We start from the raw sequence: 14,899 nt of genomic DNA on the forward strand, positions 1-14,899 counted from the left end.
AACTTATAGCTGTACCTGGCGACTAAAACTTATCGCAGTGCATACCTCAAAAATACTGTCCCCATCGCTGTCAACTATTTTACTTGCACATCACTATTGGACAAGAAGGGAGGGGAGGAGGCAAGAAAAAGAATGATTGTGATGTGTCATTATCAGTATGACACCGGAGGATTCAGTGAACGGATTTTTCAATTTAACACATGATTCTGACGACGTAATGATGGTCAAGCCAACAGCATGCAGCAAGTATTCCAGTCTTGCTATTGCTATCAGTAATGATATCAACATATATCTCAACTCTTTTTAGTGTGCGAGGTGTTATAATCACATAATTTTGTGATTTAAAGAAATTACTGGTGAATAATTCCAAAAAAAAAGAAAAAACGAACAACTTTGTTAAACAGGAATATCCACTGAAGAACTATCAGCAAAATTTCTCCTTCACTTTTGTGAGGATAGCTTTCATTCCTTCCTGTTCGTGTGTTTATTTTTCTATTCATTTCGAGTTTTGAATTATTTATTTTTTTGAAGATTTTTTTGCTTCCATCACTTGTATCCTACCAATATCGATTTTGGATTTTATGAAACAAAGAGGAAGAAATAGTTGAATGAACGAAGAATACAACCAACTGCGCATTAATCTCTGTAATTTTAAAATTGATTTTGGACTGTCAGTTGGCGTCGAATTTTTAATTGACAAGGATAGTGTAAAATCTGCTTTAGATTTCATCTTTAGTACAGTTATAACTTATTAATAAATGTTTATAATTTGAATAGCTCCTTCAACTGGTCTGAAAAAAATCAAGGTTGATTTTCTTGTGAAGAAATTTCATCATGTGAAAACTGAACTCATTTATTCACTGAAACTGAATTTGGAGAAACATCAGTCTACCGCTGTCTTTTTATTTAGAAAAGTTTTAAACTTCTCTAAACAAAAATACACAACTCCGCCAAAATTTGGACATTGGTGGTCAAGTTGTGTACTTTTTTTTTTGGGGAAGAGGGGAGGAGGAGAGGACATTGGTGATAATCTAAAAGCATGGTGTGGCATATTTTCAGGAACTTTAGAAGCGGAAGACATCACCAAAGCTTAGTTGAATAGAATAAGCGGAATGTTCAATCGGCTGGCTCGTGAATCAATGAGGAACTGAATAGCGGACATGTCCAGCATATGGTCATCAACTAGCGGCTAGTCTACAACAATAAATTATTGAATAGACCTAAATAATTCAATTTCATTTCTTTCACTTTAAAAACCATGAAAGAATAATAAGATGAAATAATAATTTGCATGTGAAACATCTTATGGAGAAGATATGCTTAGATAAAAAGTGAAATAAGCTGAATGAGTAATTTTTTTTTCATAGCAATTTTGAATTTGTGAATATAAAACGCCAAGAAATTGACGGAAGCAATGGTAACATCAGCTGATTTCATCATTTATGTTTATCTATGGAATTTTCTAGCATAAAATTACGCAAAAAGTTTGAAATCATTTTACTATGTGAACGATGTCTTATCGATAAAAAAATATTTTGTATCTATTCCTAACTGTTCGCTTTTTATATCATTATTAACAGCATGCGACAAATGTGCTTTGCACCATACTGATGTAAAATTGCAATTGTAAATATAAAACAGTAGTATAAAATGGAATGTTTCCACGTTTCGAAATAGCATGCAGCCCTCTCTAACCGGAACATAATGAAAATCCATAATCGAGAAAAATCCATAATCGAGAAGGAACATAATCTAAAGACAGTTGTAATTTGATGCTAATCTGAACAGCTAAAATGAATGCGATCGAGGATAATCGCGAACACTAAACATATATTGATCACCTTGATTGACTAAGTCAAACGCCATCATGGTGTAGTTTGCCGACTCAGTCTTATTCTTCATCATTTATCGACTCGAACTAATCTCGAGAAACTTTCTTACCCATTATTTTCCAGCAAAATACTTCAAGTGATTACATATATCATTTCGAAAGAATGGCACCGGTAGAGAATTCGAACTACAGTTGCATTTTGAAATTTTTGGTTTTTTGAATAATCATCATAGTTGCTTGCGACAGATGAGAAAAATCTCTCAAACATCATAAACATATGACAGTTCACATCCCTAAAACCGCTAATTAAAGGCACATCGAATGAAAGTTGCATGTAAATACTTTTCTATTTCAGTGAATTCCCTTGTAGTCTGGAGAACGCTTCTCAAACCATTTTTTTTTATTTCTAGGCCAAAAAATTTCAGGAGAATTTGATGTAAAATTTGGCTAACAAAGTTAACGTGCGCAGATGCACTATATTTCAAAGAAAAGATTAACATTTCTTGGAACAAAAATTTATGCTGGTTAGGAAATAAATAAATAAAACAAAGTATAACAACTGTAAGTGTCAACAACAAAATCATGGGCCATAAAGAAATTAGAGGTCTTTTCTTAATTAATGCCAGCTATAAATTAAGCCAATAAGATGATGTAATCATACGGCAGAATATAAAAGGCATCAAGTCACCAGATCTTTTCGCAGAAAAAAACAGTTGTTGAGATTTCGTTTAAAATTTTTTCTACAAGAAGATGTGCAATAAATGAAATGAGAACCGTTTCACATTTTACTCCCTCAAGGAAATAGAAAAAGTAAAGAATGAAGAGAGAACGAAAATTTCAATCATCTTCAATGCCAAAACAACCCCAAGAATCTTGGCGATGAAAATTCTCAAATGCCTTTTCCTTTTTAATCGCCCATTTGTACGTCACTGGCATCAACATGTTGAGAAGATTTGAATAACTGAAATTAAACAACTTCTCAGTAGATTTCAAAAAAGCTCCTTCTTCTAAATAAAATGCAATTTAATGTATTATAATAGAAAATAGAATCAGAAAGGATAGAACCAAGTGGGGAATAGAATAAGGAACGAGCGCAGCTTATACTCACGATAAGCAATTCATTTCATATTCAATTAATTCTTCAATATATAATCTGATACTGTAAATGGAGTGGAAGAAATTCAAATGATTACTATGCCGTATCTGGACAGAAATTTTCAGTATGATCCATTAGTCCGCAAATGCTGCATGATCCAATATTTTCGAAAAATGGATGGAACACTGCACGTTCCTTTTTGGCGTGTTTTTTTCCTGGAAGTAATAACGCGTGATATTAATTAGCCTAATTAGTTGAACTTTCCTAAAGATTCATGAAAACACAAAAGCAATTCATTGAAGGAGAAGGAGAAAAAAACAATGCGGAACGGCTTTCAACACTGATAACATATTAGTTAAATGGACATACCAAATTTAAACTTGTGCTTGGAGCGCTTTCGGTTAGATCAGCAGTTCCTGTTTTCATTTTGCGTTGCCATGGTTTGAACTTTTGCTTCCGGACTTTGAACATTCTTTTCCGTGCTGACCCTAAGTGTAAACTGGATGAAATAGAAGATAGAATATTCAAGGAAATAGAATAGGCAAAAAATTTAGAACGAAATTTTCAATCATCTTCAACGCCAAAAACAACCCCAGGAATCGTGACGATGAAAATTGAATATTCTATTAAAGACGCCCACATGTTTTCAAAAAAAATATAACTTTGACTACGCAAGTTGGAAAAAAAAGTTAATTACAGATTTATCCTTTAATAATGAAAATTTAAACGGGACTCAAAGATATTACACAATTTCTGGTTCACTTACTTTTGAGTACTATTTTTTCGGTCTGCAAATTTAAACTTGATAAATCGCATGGAAGTGAATAACTGCGCCATATATCAACAGTTCCAAGACTAGCTGAAAGGGTAAACACGGAACATATGTAAACAACTATTTGATAAAAAACAAAGTGTGACAAAATAAACTTCAGTTGAATTTCAAACATACGACAGTGTACATTTCAGTACTGAAAATTTTATCTATCGCTGTAAAGACACTGCATTTAACTGAGAAGTTACTGTTAAAAAGTAAAATCACAGATCATGTTAAGTATCAATTCCGAGCATGGCTTATGAAGTGCTATTTATTATATGCATAGTAATTCCTCCTTTGTGAAATTATGTAAATTAAAAAAGATGAAGTTCAAAATTCTATAAAACAAAAAATAACACTTTACCTGCACTGGCACCAAATTCCAGCTCATTATCAAAAGCATTCATTGGTAGGGGAATAAAAGGAATATATGGTACTTGCATTCGAAACATTTCTAAATTCAAAAGTGTTTATTTATCGTATCCAAATTTCTATCATAGAACAAAGAAGTTTTCAGGGGAGAATTCTAATCTACATGAAACGCTCACCATTCTCACCATTATGAAGTATCGGAATATTCACTGATTGACTGGAAGTATTTCTTTTTCGTTTTGGTGGAGAATGAAAATTAAGACGTCTAGATGGAGCAGCTTCCCATACACTTCCAACTTCGGCTTGCAAATCGAACGGTATTTTTTTCTTTTTGTTTAGCTCTGATAAGTCTGAGGGCTGTAATATCGAATATTATATTATAGAACTCGCTTTAGATAGATTGACTTGAAAGAGTAATTTTCGAGCATAATTCTAAAAAAAGTGGAAAGTTTAATAATATGTGGCAATACAATTCACTACATCATACAACAAATGAAACACAACATACCACATCTTCATATTTATTCTTCAGTGCGGAAAATGGCATCAATTTGAAACCATCAATACTCCACACATACAATGGCCGTGCGTAACCAAACATACCCGGTCCGGATGTTGGCCTATTCGGCATCCTGCTAGCTCCCCCGTAAAGGTAATAGTCAGCAGTTTCACTTAAAAACTTATTCATTTGGCATCGCTCCCACGGTGTCTGTTCATCAGGATGAACCTAAATTATGATATTAATGAATAAAGAAAATAAATAAAAGAAAAACAGTTGTCAATTAGCGTATTATTTATTTAATGGTGGAAATTTAATAAAAAAAAAGAACTGGACAGAATGGATAATAGTGTTACCGGTTTATAGTATAGTAATCGAGTAGGCCTGTACACCTTTACTTCAGATGGGCGAGATGGAGGGATATGATTCAAATATTGTTCTATTTCTTCCGTACTTTTTCCACAGGGAACCCATTTTTGTATAACCTCAAATTCAATAATTTCAAAAGATAAAGTATTTTTTCAAATTGATTTCATGCTCTTTGTACTGTGCTCTTTATAATCAAAATACTGGAAATGATGAAAACATTCAGTTTGCATTTAGAGGACTGTTTTTTTGGACTAAATAAGAGCACACTTTTGGTATAAGATATACTTGGAAAAAAATTAAATGAAGAAAGTGACTTCAAGAATTGGGTCATTGGGCCGTATCACACACTTTAGATAGACCTCAAAAAATAATCGGTCCATTCCTCGTTCCAACTTATCATCCTGAAATTATCCCAGATGTAAATCTTCTAATACACACATTCTAGTCAACATGGAAGAATAGTAGCTCAAGATCACTAACTAGATAAAGCGTGCAAAGTGACCACCATCGAAAGCCGTAAATCGATAAAAAGAATATTCCCGAATGTTCCCGAAATATTCCCGAATGGATTGCAAAAGATGAAATTTTTTAGGCAATTTCAACAAAAAAGTGAATTGTTCAATAAGGAAAATTTTTCACATTTTTACGATGTATCAAACATTACACGTCTCCATAAGCATTTGTAGGAAGTCACTGAGAGAGAGAGAGAGAGAGAGAGAGATTCAGTAGATTTGGTAGATGTATCGTAGAACTAAAACATTCACTGAGATTAACAAACGAAGAGACTGACATTATGTGATTAAAATGACACTAAAATACAGGAGTTATTTGAGGGAATTTCGATGTACCAGAAATGAAAACTGACAAACCTTTAGACCAGGTTCGTCCTTCCATCTCAATAAACATAGCATTGCCTTCGTATCATCGGTCCCGAGCACTTTAGAATTTGCTGCGTAAGCCTCTGCCCACTGTAAAACGCGATGTTTTGCGTCAAGTATTGCTTCCTCGTTCACTTGTGCTGATTTCTGGACTCGATTTATGAGACGAAATATCCATTTGACCATTTCTCGTAAGCTTCTATCATCTACAAGAAAAATTTTTTTTATCGCCACTCCAGATGGCAACATCTAACAATTTCAGGGACTTCTAGTTATTGACTTTCGAAATTGAGTTTATTAAATCGTATCGGCAAAAACTCACATCTATTGCCGTATAACCCAGGAGTGTGTTTGTATAAGTTCGTGACTCGATTGTTCCTACCGGAACGCATGAAAATTTTGAATAGAACCAGAAATTCAATGAAAGAAAATTCTGGAATATCGTTGAAATGTAGAACAAAAGCGCATTCCAAATCCAAATTGTTGACATGACCTGCAAAAAAAGTATGAAAAATTTGTATAGGTAAAAACAGTTGTTTTCGAAAGCGTTCGAAAGATATCTTATGGAAGATATTCTATTATCATTTCATTTTACAATTATCACTTGATATACTCAGCAGTGGTACTTCAATCCAGAGATGTTTCCAAAAGCTTACCATCAACCAGAAATGCTAAACTAAAGAATGGTTTCGATTTGACACCGGCGTAAGTAATGGGTAACAGTTCTGCAACCCATACAATCCGTGCCTGCTGATCTGTTCCAACCACCGGTCTCTCTGGTATCTGCGATAAGAAAAATTCTTTTCCGGAAATCTCAAAAATGGTTTTAGATCTCGGAAATTAATCATAAATTTTCTTAGACAAGCTTTATAGTGACATTTAAGCACATTACAGAATGCACTCCGAAGCAGTCAGCAAGATGATAGTAATTACTCATTATAAAAAGTTCAGGACCCAACAGTAATTAGTTTAACAATTCATTAGAATCCCACGAGGATCTCATAAATTACTACAGAGTAACCTTACGTTAACTTCTCTCGTGGCAAGTAATTTGCGGAGAAGTATCTTCGATAAATAGTAGTCCGCTTGCCAAGAAAATTCCTTTTTAGCAACTAATTCATCCAAATATCTGAGCGCATTTGTAGTAAAAGAATTCTCTGCGGTCAAATGAGCCAAACGACCTTCCAACTTCGAAAGGACCGAATCTATAAAAACAGAAAAGAAAACAGTCGCCATAAAACTTTGGCTGTATTAAATTTAAAATCAAAAATTTCACAGTCGAAGAACCTATGTAGAAGTAACGGGAGCCACGGACTGTACTGCGATGTGGAAAGGTATATTGCGAATAGAATGCTCCAATTAACTGTATCACTTGCACTTCTGCAAATGGAAATTTCAGACCGAAAAGATATTTCAAATGACATGATATAATGATTGTTTGTGACTCATTGCTGTTGCTTCTTCTCTACCGTTCTGAATTTAATAAAAAGTATAACGTGAGCTGACTTTCTCCCATCTGAGCCGCTATATCATCTTCATTACAATAATATTTGGATTCAGTAGTGTAATCGAATGACCAAGCTATGTTCACACGACGAGAATCCAGCAGTTTTTCGATTGTAATGGCAGCGCAGATCTTAAATATTTTAATACTGATAAGAAAACGAAAGCAATGATTATATCAATTTACACAATATTTGTAATTTACCTTACGTATTGGTCTCTTCAAGTTTGGGATTAGTATCCTGTTGATAACAGTTGCCGGGTTCAGGATACTGCCACACGACTCCTGATCCATACAAAGGACTGCAAGATACATTGCATTAATTGCGTGATAACAAACAAAAGTGACATTAGAACCATGTGTAATTTGCAAAGTCCAACGAAAATCAATGTTGTCTATCATCACTATTGTTTATTTCAAATGTCAGTAATTCAAAAATAAGCATTCTTCCTACAATAAGTTACAATCTTTACAACTTTGTCGCAAAATATGCAAGAGATGATTATCAATCTTACATTGTATAATGATAACTGATTTCGAAAACTTTCCCCAGTCAAACGATGACTCAAAAAAAAAGTAACTTCAAGATAATTTCAGATAATTCTCATTTTCAGGTATGCAAATCTAAAAAGCAAACAGCAGGTGGCATTAATGATTTTTTCATTTATCTTATAATATTACTATTATTAGTATGATATTCGGTCAATGAATAGCGAAAATTATTGAAAACATATGAAATCCTACGTGAAATGAAAGAACCATAGCGGCGGCTTATAAACTCTTTGTGTGGGACGACCATCAGGAATTCCTTTATAAAATAATATAAATTTAGTGAAGTCTTGTTTTTCGGTTCTCTCCGTCCCACTAAATATTCGGTTACTGTTGGAAGCAATCGGAAAGCCTGAAAGCAATCACAAGACTAAAGATAATATCAAATCGTTCGTATCATGAATTAAAAGAATTAAAGATCTGATAAATTTGTTCAGCATGTTAATTGCTGAAATATGTTAGTTCTAAATTTAATTGAAAATTTTAGCTATGCGAGCGTTTATTTTCCGCACTTCAGAAATCATGACTTCTAATTTCATCAGTTCATTTACGGAATTTTTGTCTATCACCTTGAAATATATAAAACTGAGTGGAAAATGTGGCTTAGCATTTGATGATATTGTTCTCAGAAAGATAAGCAAGTATCCATTGATACAACTTTCACCTTTACTAACAGAGTTGACGATTCTCTGTCCGCATTTATGATTCTTACGATTTCGCTCCAGAACCAATCACTCTCACAATAAAAAATCAACTGACAACAGAGTCTTCGTGCAAGCTAAAAGTAACAAATTTCGGTTTCCATTTCACTTAGCTGTAATATCTCTTTGATAAGAGCAGTTTCAATGTATTAAAGAAATGGTTGCAAAAAATGCAACCTCATGTACTGGTTAGATACACAGGTAGGATACATTAGTAAAACTTATGAGATACTTTGGAAGTTCAAGGAATGATCTCGAAGATTAAACATTTAAGGCTATATCCACAATGGGGTATAATAAGATAATAAGAGTATATGACCTTTTCAGCATCCTTCCACACGCAACATTCATTCCTGATCATTTCTTGAGCTTGAAGCATATTATAGCAGCAGTGATCCTTTCGATCCTCTTCAGAACATAGTTTCAAATCGGTTAACTTATCGAGATCCTCCACACTAAGTGCTTTGATATGTTGGATGAGTAACTGCAATCGTACTGACATTTGCATGGGAGCAAAATTTCGAGATTAAATGCTTCTTCGAAGGATATTTTTGTTGAAAAGTACCTTGAAGAAAGATAATTGTATTCGAATGTTAACATATTTCACAACCAACGGTTTCATTTCCATCGTCCTGAAAGTATCGCCCTTAATGCATTCCATTTCTATTCTCTTCTCGTTTATTAAACTTATATTGATGTCTTACTTACAAATCTGTTATATAAAAAACGCACCGCTGAGCTGTTAGCAAAGATGATGTGAAGAAGCGGTAATCGGTCAGCAGGTCGAAATGAATAATAATTGCTTCGTCCTATAAGGGAAAGTATGAAATTTCAGGTAAGTTCAAATATCTGTTGGAAATTTCAAAAAAATAAATATATACTTCAGCACAGCAAGATTTAATTCCATGACACTCAAATCTGAAAAGACTTTAACTATCAGTTCCACTCATTAATCTTAGCAGTAATTAACGAACATACCGCTTCATATAACTTCTCAACATCGTTTGGCGTAACTAGAAATAAATTCAGATCGAAAAAATTATGCGTCTCAACTGTTTTAACAACTCCCTTCTAAAAAAAGTATATGTGAGGAACAACTTTTCCGCATCATGTCATAGGTTTAAAAAATGCACAGTTGAAGGTAATGGTTAAGCTATCATAAATGCCGAAGGATCAGGACGTATAATTAAGTGCAGACCAGAAGTTGTCCTACGATTGTACAGATAACAGTTCCTAAATAACCAAATGATCAAAAGAGGAGTAGACATGATTTCTGCACAGAGCACTGAAAAGTTATTCAATGACTAACCTCAAGAAGGTTATGTATTTCGTTTCTCTTGATGAAGTTAACGATATCAAAAAGAAAACTGCAAGAGATAAATTCCCTCCGACCTCTTTCTTTTTGCAAGTTTAACGATTTTCCTGCCTCATTATAAACTGATTTTAAGAAATTCACTTCACGTGTAACATCATCTTTCTGAAATTGAGAACAGTCCATTCAAAAATTAAAACGAAAAAATTTTACAAAAAGTCATGAAACGAATAAATACATAACGATCTACCTCGTATATCGTCGTATCAAAAGATGGATTATCAATTATGCATCGCAGTAGCAGGAACCCATTTATGCGACAGTATAAAAGAACGGCACGGACAATATTCTCATATAATGCCTTAAAATTACAAAAAACTGAAATTACAGTAAGAAAAATTCTTTCCGTAGATGCCAAATCACAAGTAAAGAGCAGCTCTTTGAGAGTTTTAAAAAAAATGTCGTATAATCAAAAATTAGAAGCCAGAATTAGTTTCTCATAAAGGACATTGTTCGAAATGATAGTGCCCTCTATTCTAAGCGAGAATTCATGAATTGATAAAAAGATGATAATTTTAAACTAGAGAGATATGTAGTGAGCGAGAAAGCTTGCTTGTACAAATGCAATCTCTGCTTCTGCTGAATTATCAACATTCAGTCCAATATCAAAAAGCATTCTTAAGCATGAAGTAAAAACGATTGCAAAGAAATCTAATGCCAATGAATTGTTTCATATCCCCAACATTTTCGAATATAATTCTATGCTCCTTCCTGAAAAATTGGAATATAGCTTAATCGTTCAGCAATTGTACTTTAAAGAAATATATTTCTACTAAATTATTTTAAGATAAATGTTGATAGTGATAAGTCATGTAGTAATGCGCATTAATGTGTCTATAATGTCGTGATAAAGCTCAAGAGCAAGTTTGACAAATGCTTTAAAAAATGAATGGTTTAACGGGTATTTGAGAAAGTTCCGAAACTGAATGAGTGGTAGTTTGCGATATAATTAAATCGCTTTCCGTTTAATTTCTATCAATTTTAAACAGAACTGTGGGTAAAACTTCAGAAGAACTTACCTATATTTGAAATCTATAATTTCCGTAAGAACATTAATTACTTCCAAATTGTTAATACTCAAAGCACATGTTCTTCCTCGTTGACCCATCTTTTGGGTAGCTTCAATCATATCACCTGAAGATTCATGTATATCCTTCACTGATTGTTGATTTTCTTCCTTAATCTCTGATCCCACATGTGATTCTGTTTCCTCCGACTGTTGCGGATTTACACTTGCTTCTGCCGTCTCTTCACTTCCTCTATTTTCTGCAGTGTCCTCACTCTTCCGTTCTTCTTGATCTTCGCTATTTGAAACCATGAAACGAGTCTTATCGCTTCCAGTTTCGCTTCCTGAATCCATTTTTAGAATTCGTTGCCCAATTTGTTTCGATTTAATTCGAAGTTGACCACTGATTAATGTGATTGATAATTCCACCACAACCACACTGCTTGCGGGTTTTTCTACTGAAATTATCCTCTATAGAATGAATGATAGCTTTCTAACATTTTAATACTAAATGATCAAAATGTGAATGATGGAACGATCCTTCATGTCCATCTCATCTGTTCAGTGAGTAATTAACTTTGCCAAAAAAAAAAAGAAGGACAATTTGGGTAATAATTACATGAAGCAAAAAGAAAAGTGAAAATCAACAAAAGTTGCAAGTGGAACAACACAAAACAAGCCAATAAAGATCAGAGGGTCAGTGTGACCTCGTGCAATGAGATCGATTGACCTCCGCTTCGCCCTCCGCGTTGCAACAACATGCAATCAATGGATTCGCACAATTCAGAACTCTGCCGTGATGATGGGAATTGAAAAGCAAAATTAAAAACTTCACGTTAATTTAATGAAAACTTCAGTGAAAAATAAATAAGATCGCATTTTGAGTCCGTGAAGCATGAAGGATCATCGTCAGAGTGACGGTCATGATTGATCAACAGTGTAAGTCTGGAAGAAATACTAGTAAAGCAAAGGATCATGAATTCAACCCGAACAACATCGTATATCATTTTGATATGAACTGGATGTGCAGTATTTCCACTGTACGAAGTTCCGTTTTATTACCATTTTCCATCAAGAGTTTTCTTTCCGGAAAATTTTCTTGGGAATTCAATCTTAAAATTAAACCTACCATTTCCATAATCTGATGCGTCAAGGAGCGTCCCTGTGAACTTTACTTCCGAATCTATGCAAGAAGCAGCTTCAGCTTCAGCTGTACCCAATTTTTTATTGGTAAGAGATCCACGGCCGTTTGAAGAAATTACATCCTGATCAGCTATTATCAGTAGTTTCTCTTTTTGAATACAATTTTCCTTCGCTGATCCTTCACTGATGTTATCCACAATGTCACCATCTAATGTGACCTTTTGTTCAATACTTTCCAAACATCCTTTTTGAATAACCTCCTCATCTACTAGCAGTTTAGCAAAGTCATCCACAGTTATATCCTCTATACTGACTTCTTGTTCAGCAATTTCCAGTGGTTGAACAGTATACTTCTTTATACCTGATTGCTTGATATCACCTATAGCAACACTTTCCTTCTCTTCAGTAATTTCTAGTAGTTCTGCTTTTTGCAGCTTTTTTGTCGCGGTTCCAACAGTTTTTCCTACGTATTTCGGTATGTCCTTTCCCCGGATGACATCCTTCTCATCTACTGACTCCGGAGCTTCTTTGTCTAGAAATCTGAGAACTTTCTTAAAGCTAGAAACATGAATATTATGAATACATAAGCAAAGAACATAAATCTGAGCACTTTATTCTCTCCTCTGCATCGTAATCTTCACTATTCCCTTTCTTGGGAAAGCTTATCGTCTGTTAATCGTAACTAAATTGGCTTAGGAAGCATCAATCCGGCAAATGACCAATCCATTCTTTAAATCTTCTAAAAGTTTTCTAGGAATGTGCATGTTACCGCTGCTAAACTATTTACTCATTTGTGAACGAAAGATTGTATGCAGAAAGAGAAAATTATGTGATAGTAATTCCCATCGCCGATCATGGGAGAAATAGATATATATTTAGAAGAAAGGTTTATATCATCTTCTAAATAAGATTACTTATCGTTTTCACTACTGAAAATGACTTTGCATGAAATGAAATGAGTAGTTGAGTTAAAAATATAATACCATTCAAAAGAATACCTGTTTCGAGGATATCCTTGTCACTAATTGGTTTCGATTTTTCTGACATTTTTTCCCCCTGCAAATTAATATAATATTCAATGATGTCCACAGCAAGCACTGAATCGTTAACTGTGATCGCCAATTCATATATATTTGTCATAGCTACAAACTATTCGTTTTTTCGATATGGAAGGAGCCTCTGTACAGCCTATTGAAATTTCAGATAAAATTTAACACTTCATGCTATATCAACCTTTATTAATTAATGTGATTCGCACCGTTGGTTGAACTGAAATTATACCAAATATCATTTTCAAAAATAGAAACTGAAGCAGAAGAAGTCTTGAACTTCGACATTTCCTGATAAAAGTAATCAGTAATTAAGAAACGAATAATCACTCTTAAGTAAAACCATTTTCATTTGTTTTTGGAAATTGTGTTGATCTGCTCATTACTATTATAGGAGAGAAGAGCATGTATTATTGCTGTGTTTTAAATCAAAATCTTCATCAGTTGTTTTTACATCCTGAATCTCTTGAACCTTTTCTCATATTATTCCGCAATTTAATATTTTGTAGAAAAGATCTTATCAAGAATAGTTCCGAAAAAACCAAAAATGTCTCGTATTTTCTGTGAGCACTAGGAGATACTGAAGATTCTAAAACATTCACTAGCACTAGCTATCAAATAAAAACGAAGCAAAGATTATAGTAACCTAGCCTCTGATCAAATCAGTTCGTTTATTAAAAAGAACGCTACACCTGATTTCTACAGCCTCGTTTGAGGATTTTCAAAATGCTAAAGATCATAAATTTTGTCTAGTTTTGAAAGCGAAGAATATAAGTATGGTTAGTAGTACATAGAAAATGCAAAACGAATTAGGAGGAATGCAAGCTGCCAAATTTCAGTTATTTTCTCAGCAAGTTCTCTTCCATTGCTGAATACCTTCCATTACGATAACAAATACAAAAGAAACTTTATCATACGAAATTTTCATAATTGCTATATATTTATCACTTTATCTTCAGAGACAATAAAAAGCCTAACAAAGACAAAGATGGGACATCAAACTATCCGTTCATGAAACATCTTTGATTGGATGATATATGTGCATAAAGTAGAACAAAAGCAGAAAAGAACAAGAAGGCACTGCTGTACTATCATTTTTATTCTGGCATTATCCGTGCGCACAATTCACTATGCATGGATTTTATTGCGCAAAGTAAGATGGATGTCCACGTGAAACATCCATTTGTCTTCATTATACCTAACGAATAGCCTATTAAAACAGTGGGTTAGTGTTTTACATGGTTTTAGATATTTCCGAAAATTGTTCTAATAACGATTTTAGAGCCGTAAAAAAATTTATGTGAAAATAGCATGAAGGCCAATCAAATCTAAGCCTACAGGGTATAAGCCAAATATTTGATTTCACTGAGGAATGCCGAGACAGCGTTAAGATGACTGACCAAGTTTCAAATCTCAAAAACTTCCCTTTAGGTATGTTCTGCTTCTGAATTTAATAAAAGCATTACTGTTCAGTGTCCTTTAATTCATGTGATGCAAATAATTGGGAAAAACGTTCCGATTTGATATCACTTGATTATTGATACAGTTGAAAGTCACTGGACATTATGCAATTATACAATTTCAGAGGAGCAGAAGTACGGATTTCCACCATTTCCGGTCCATATTCGATCGAAACGTGCAGCACTGATTTCGACACTTTTATTTTGCTTAAAGTCGTCTCTTTCAACGATAATTTGCACATATTCTTATCATTTT

General features: G+C 33.8%; 2 protein-coding genes across 2 annotated transcripts; both read right to left on the reverse strand.

Moving 5' to 3' along the window:
- Window positions 1-2,668: 2,668 nt before the first annotated feature.
- LOAG_16598 (hypothetical protein) lies at window positions 2,669-7,657 on the reverse strand (the record flags this gene model as incomplete). The annotated part of the gene is made up of 16 exons (XM_020449249.1): window positions 2,669-2,792; window positions 3,025-3,142; window positions 3,308-3,415; window positions 3,694-3,786; window positions 4,106-4,195; window positions 4,290-4,470; window positions 4,622-4,840; window positions 4,969-5,097; window positions 5,296-5,382; window positions 5,851-6,065; window positions 6,182-6,352; window positions 6,516-6,642; window positions 6,886-7,064; window positions 7,147-7,239; window positions 7,366-7,495; window positions 7,568-7,657. 16 exons carry the CDS (start codon window positions 7,655-7,657, stop codon window positions 2,669-2,671), a joined length of 2,154 nt encoding a protein of 717 aa, XP_020307264.1.
- An 880-nt stretch (window positions 7,658-8,537) lies between these two features.
- Window positions 8,538-13,274, reverse strand: LOAG_16599 (hypothetical protein; the record flags this gene model as incomplete). The annotated part of the gene is made up of 10 exons (XM_020449250.1): window positions 8,538-8,690; window positions 8,933-9,097; window positions 9,179-9,245; window positions 9,346-9,422; window positions 9,592-9,684; window positions 9,923-10,090; window positions 10,176-10,286; window positions 11,046-11,449; window positions 12,121-12,666; window positions 13,133-13,274. 10 exons carry the CDS (start codon window positions 13,272-13,274, stop codon window positions 8,538-8,540), a joined length of 1,926 nt encoding a protein of 641 aa, XP_020307265.1.
- Window positions 13,275-14,899: the final 1,625 nt, after the last annotated feature.

This window comes from Loa loa, assembly GCF_000183805.2.
Source record: "Loa loa unplaced genomic scaffold supercont3.9, whole genome shotgun sequence".
Lineage (NCBI taxonomy): Eukaryota > Metazoa > Nematoda > Chromadorea > Rhabditida > Onchocercidae > Loa > Loa loa.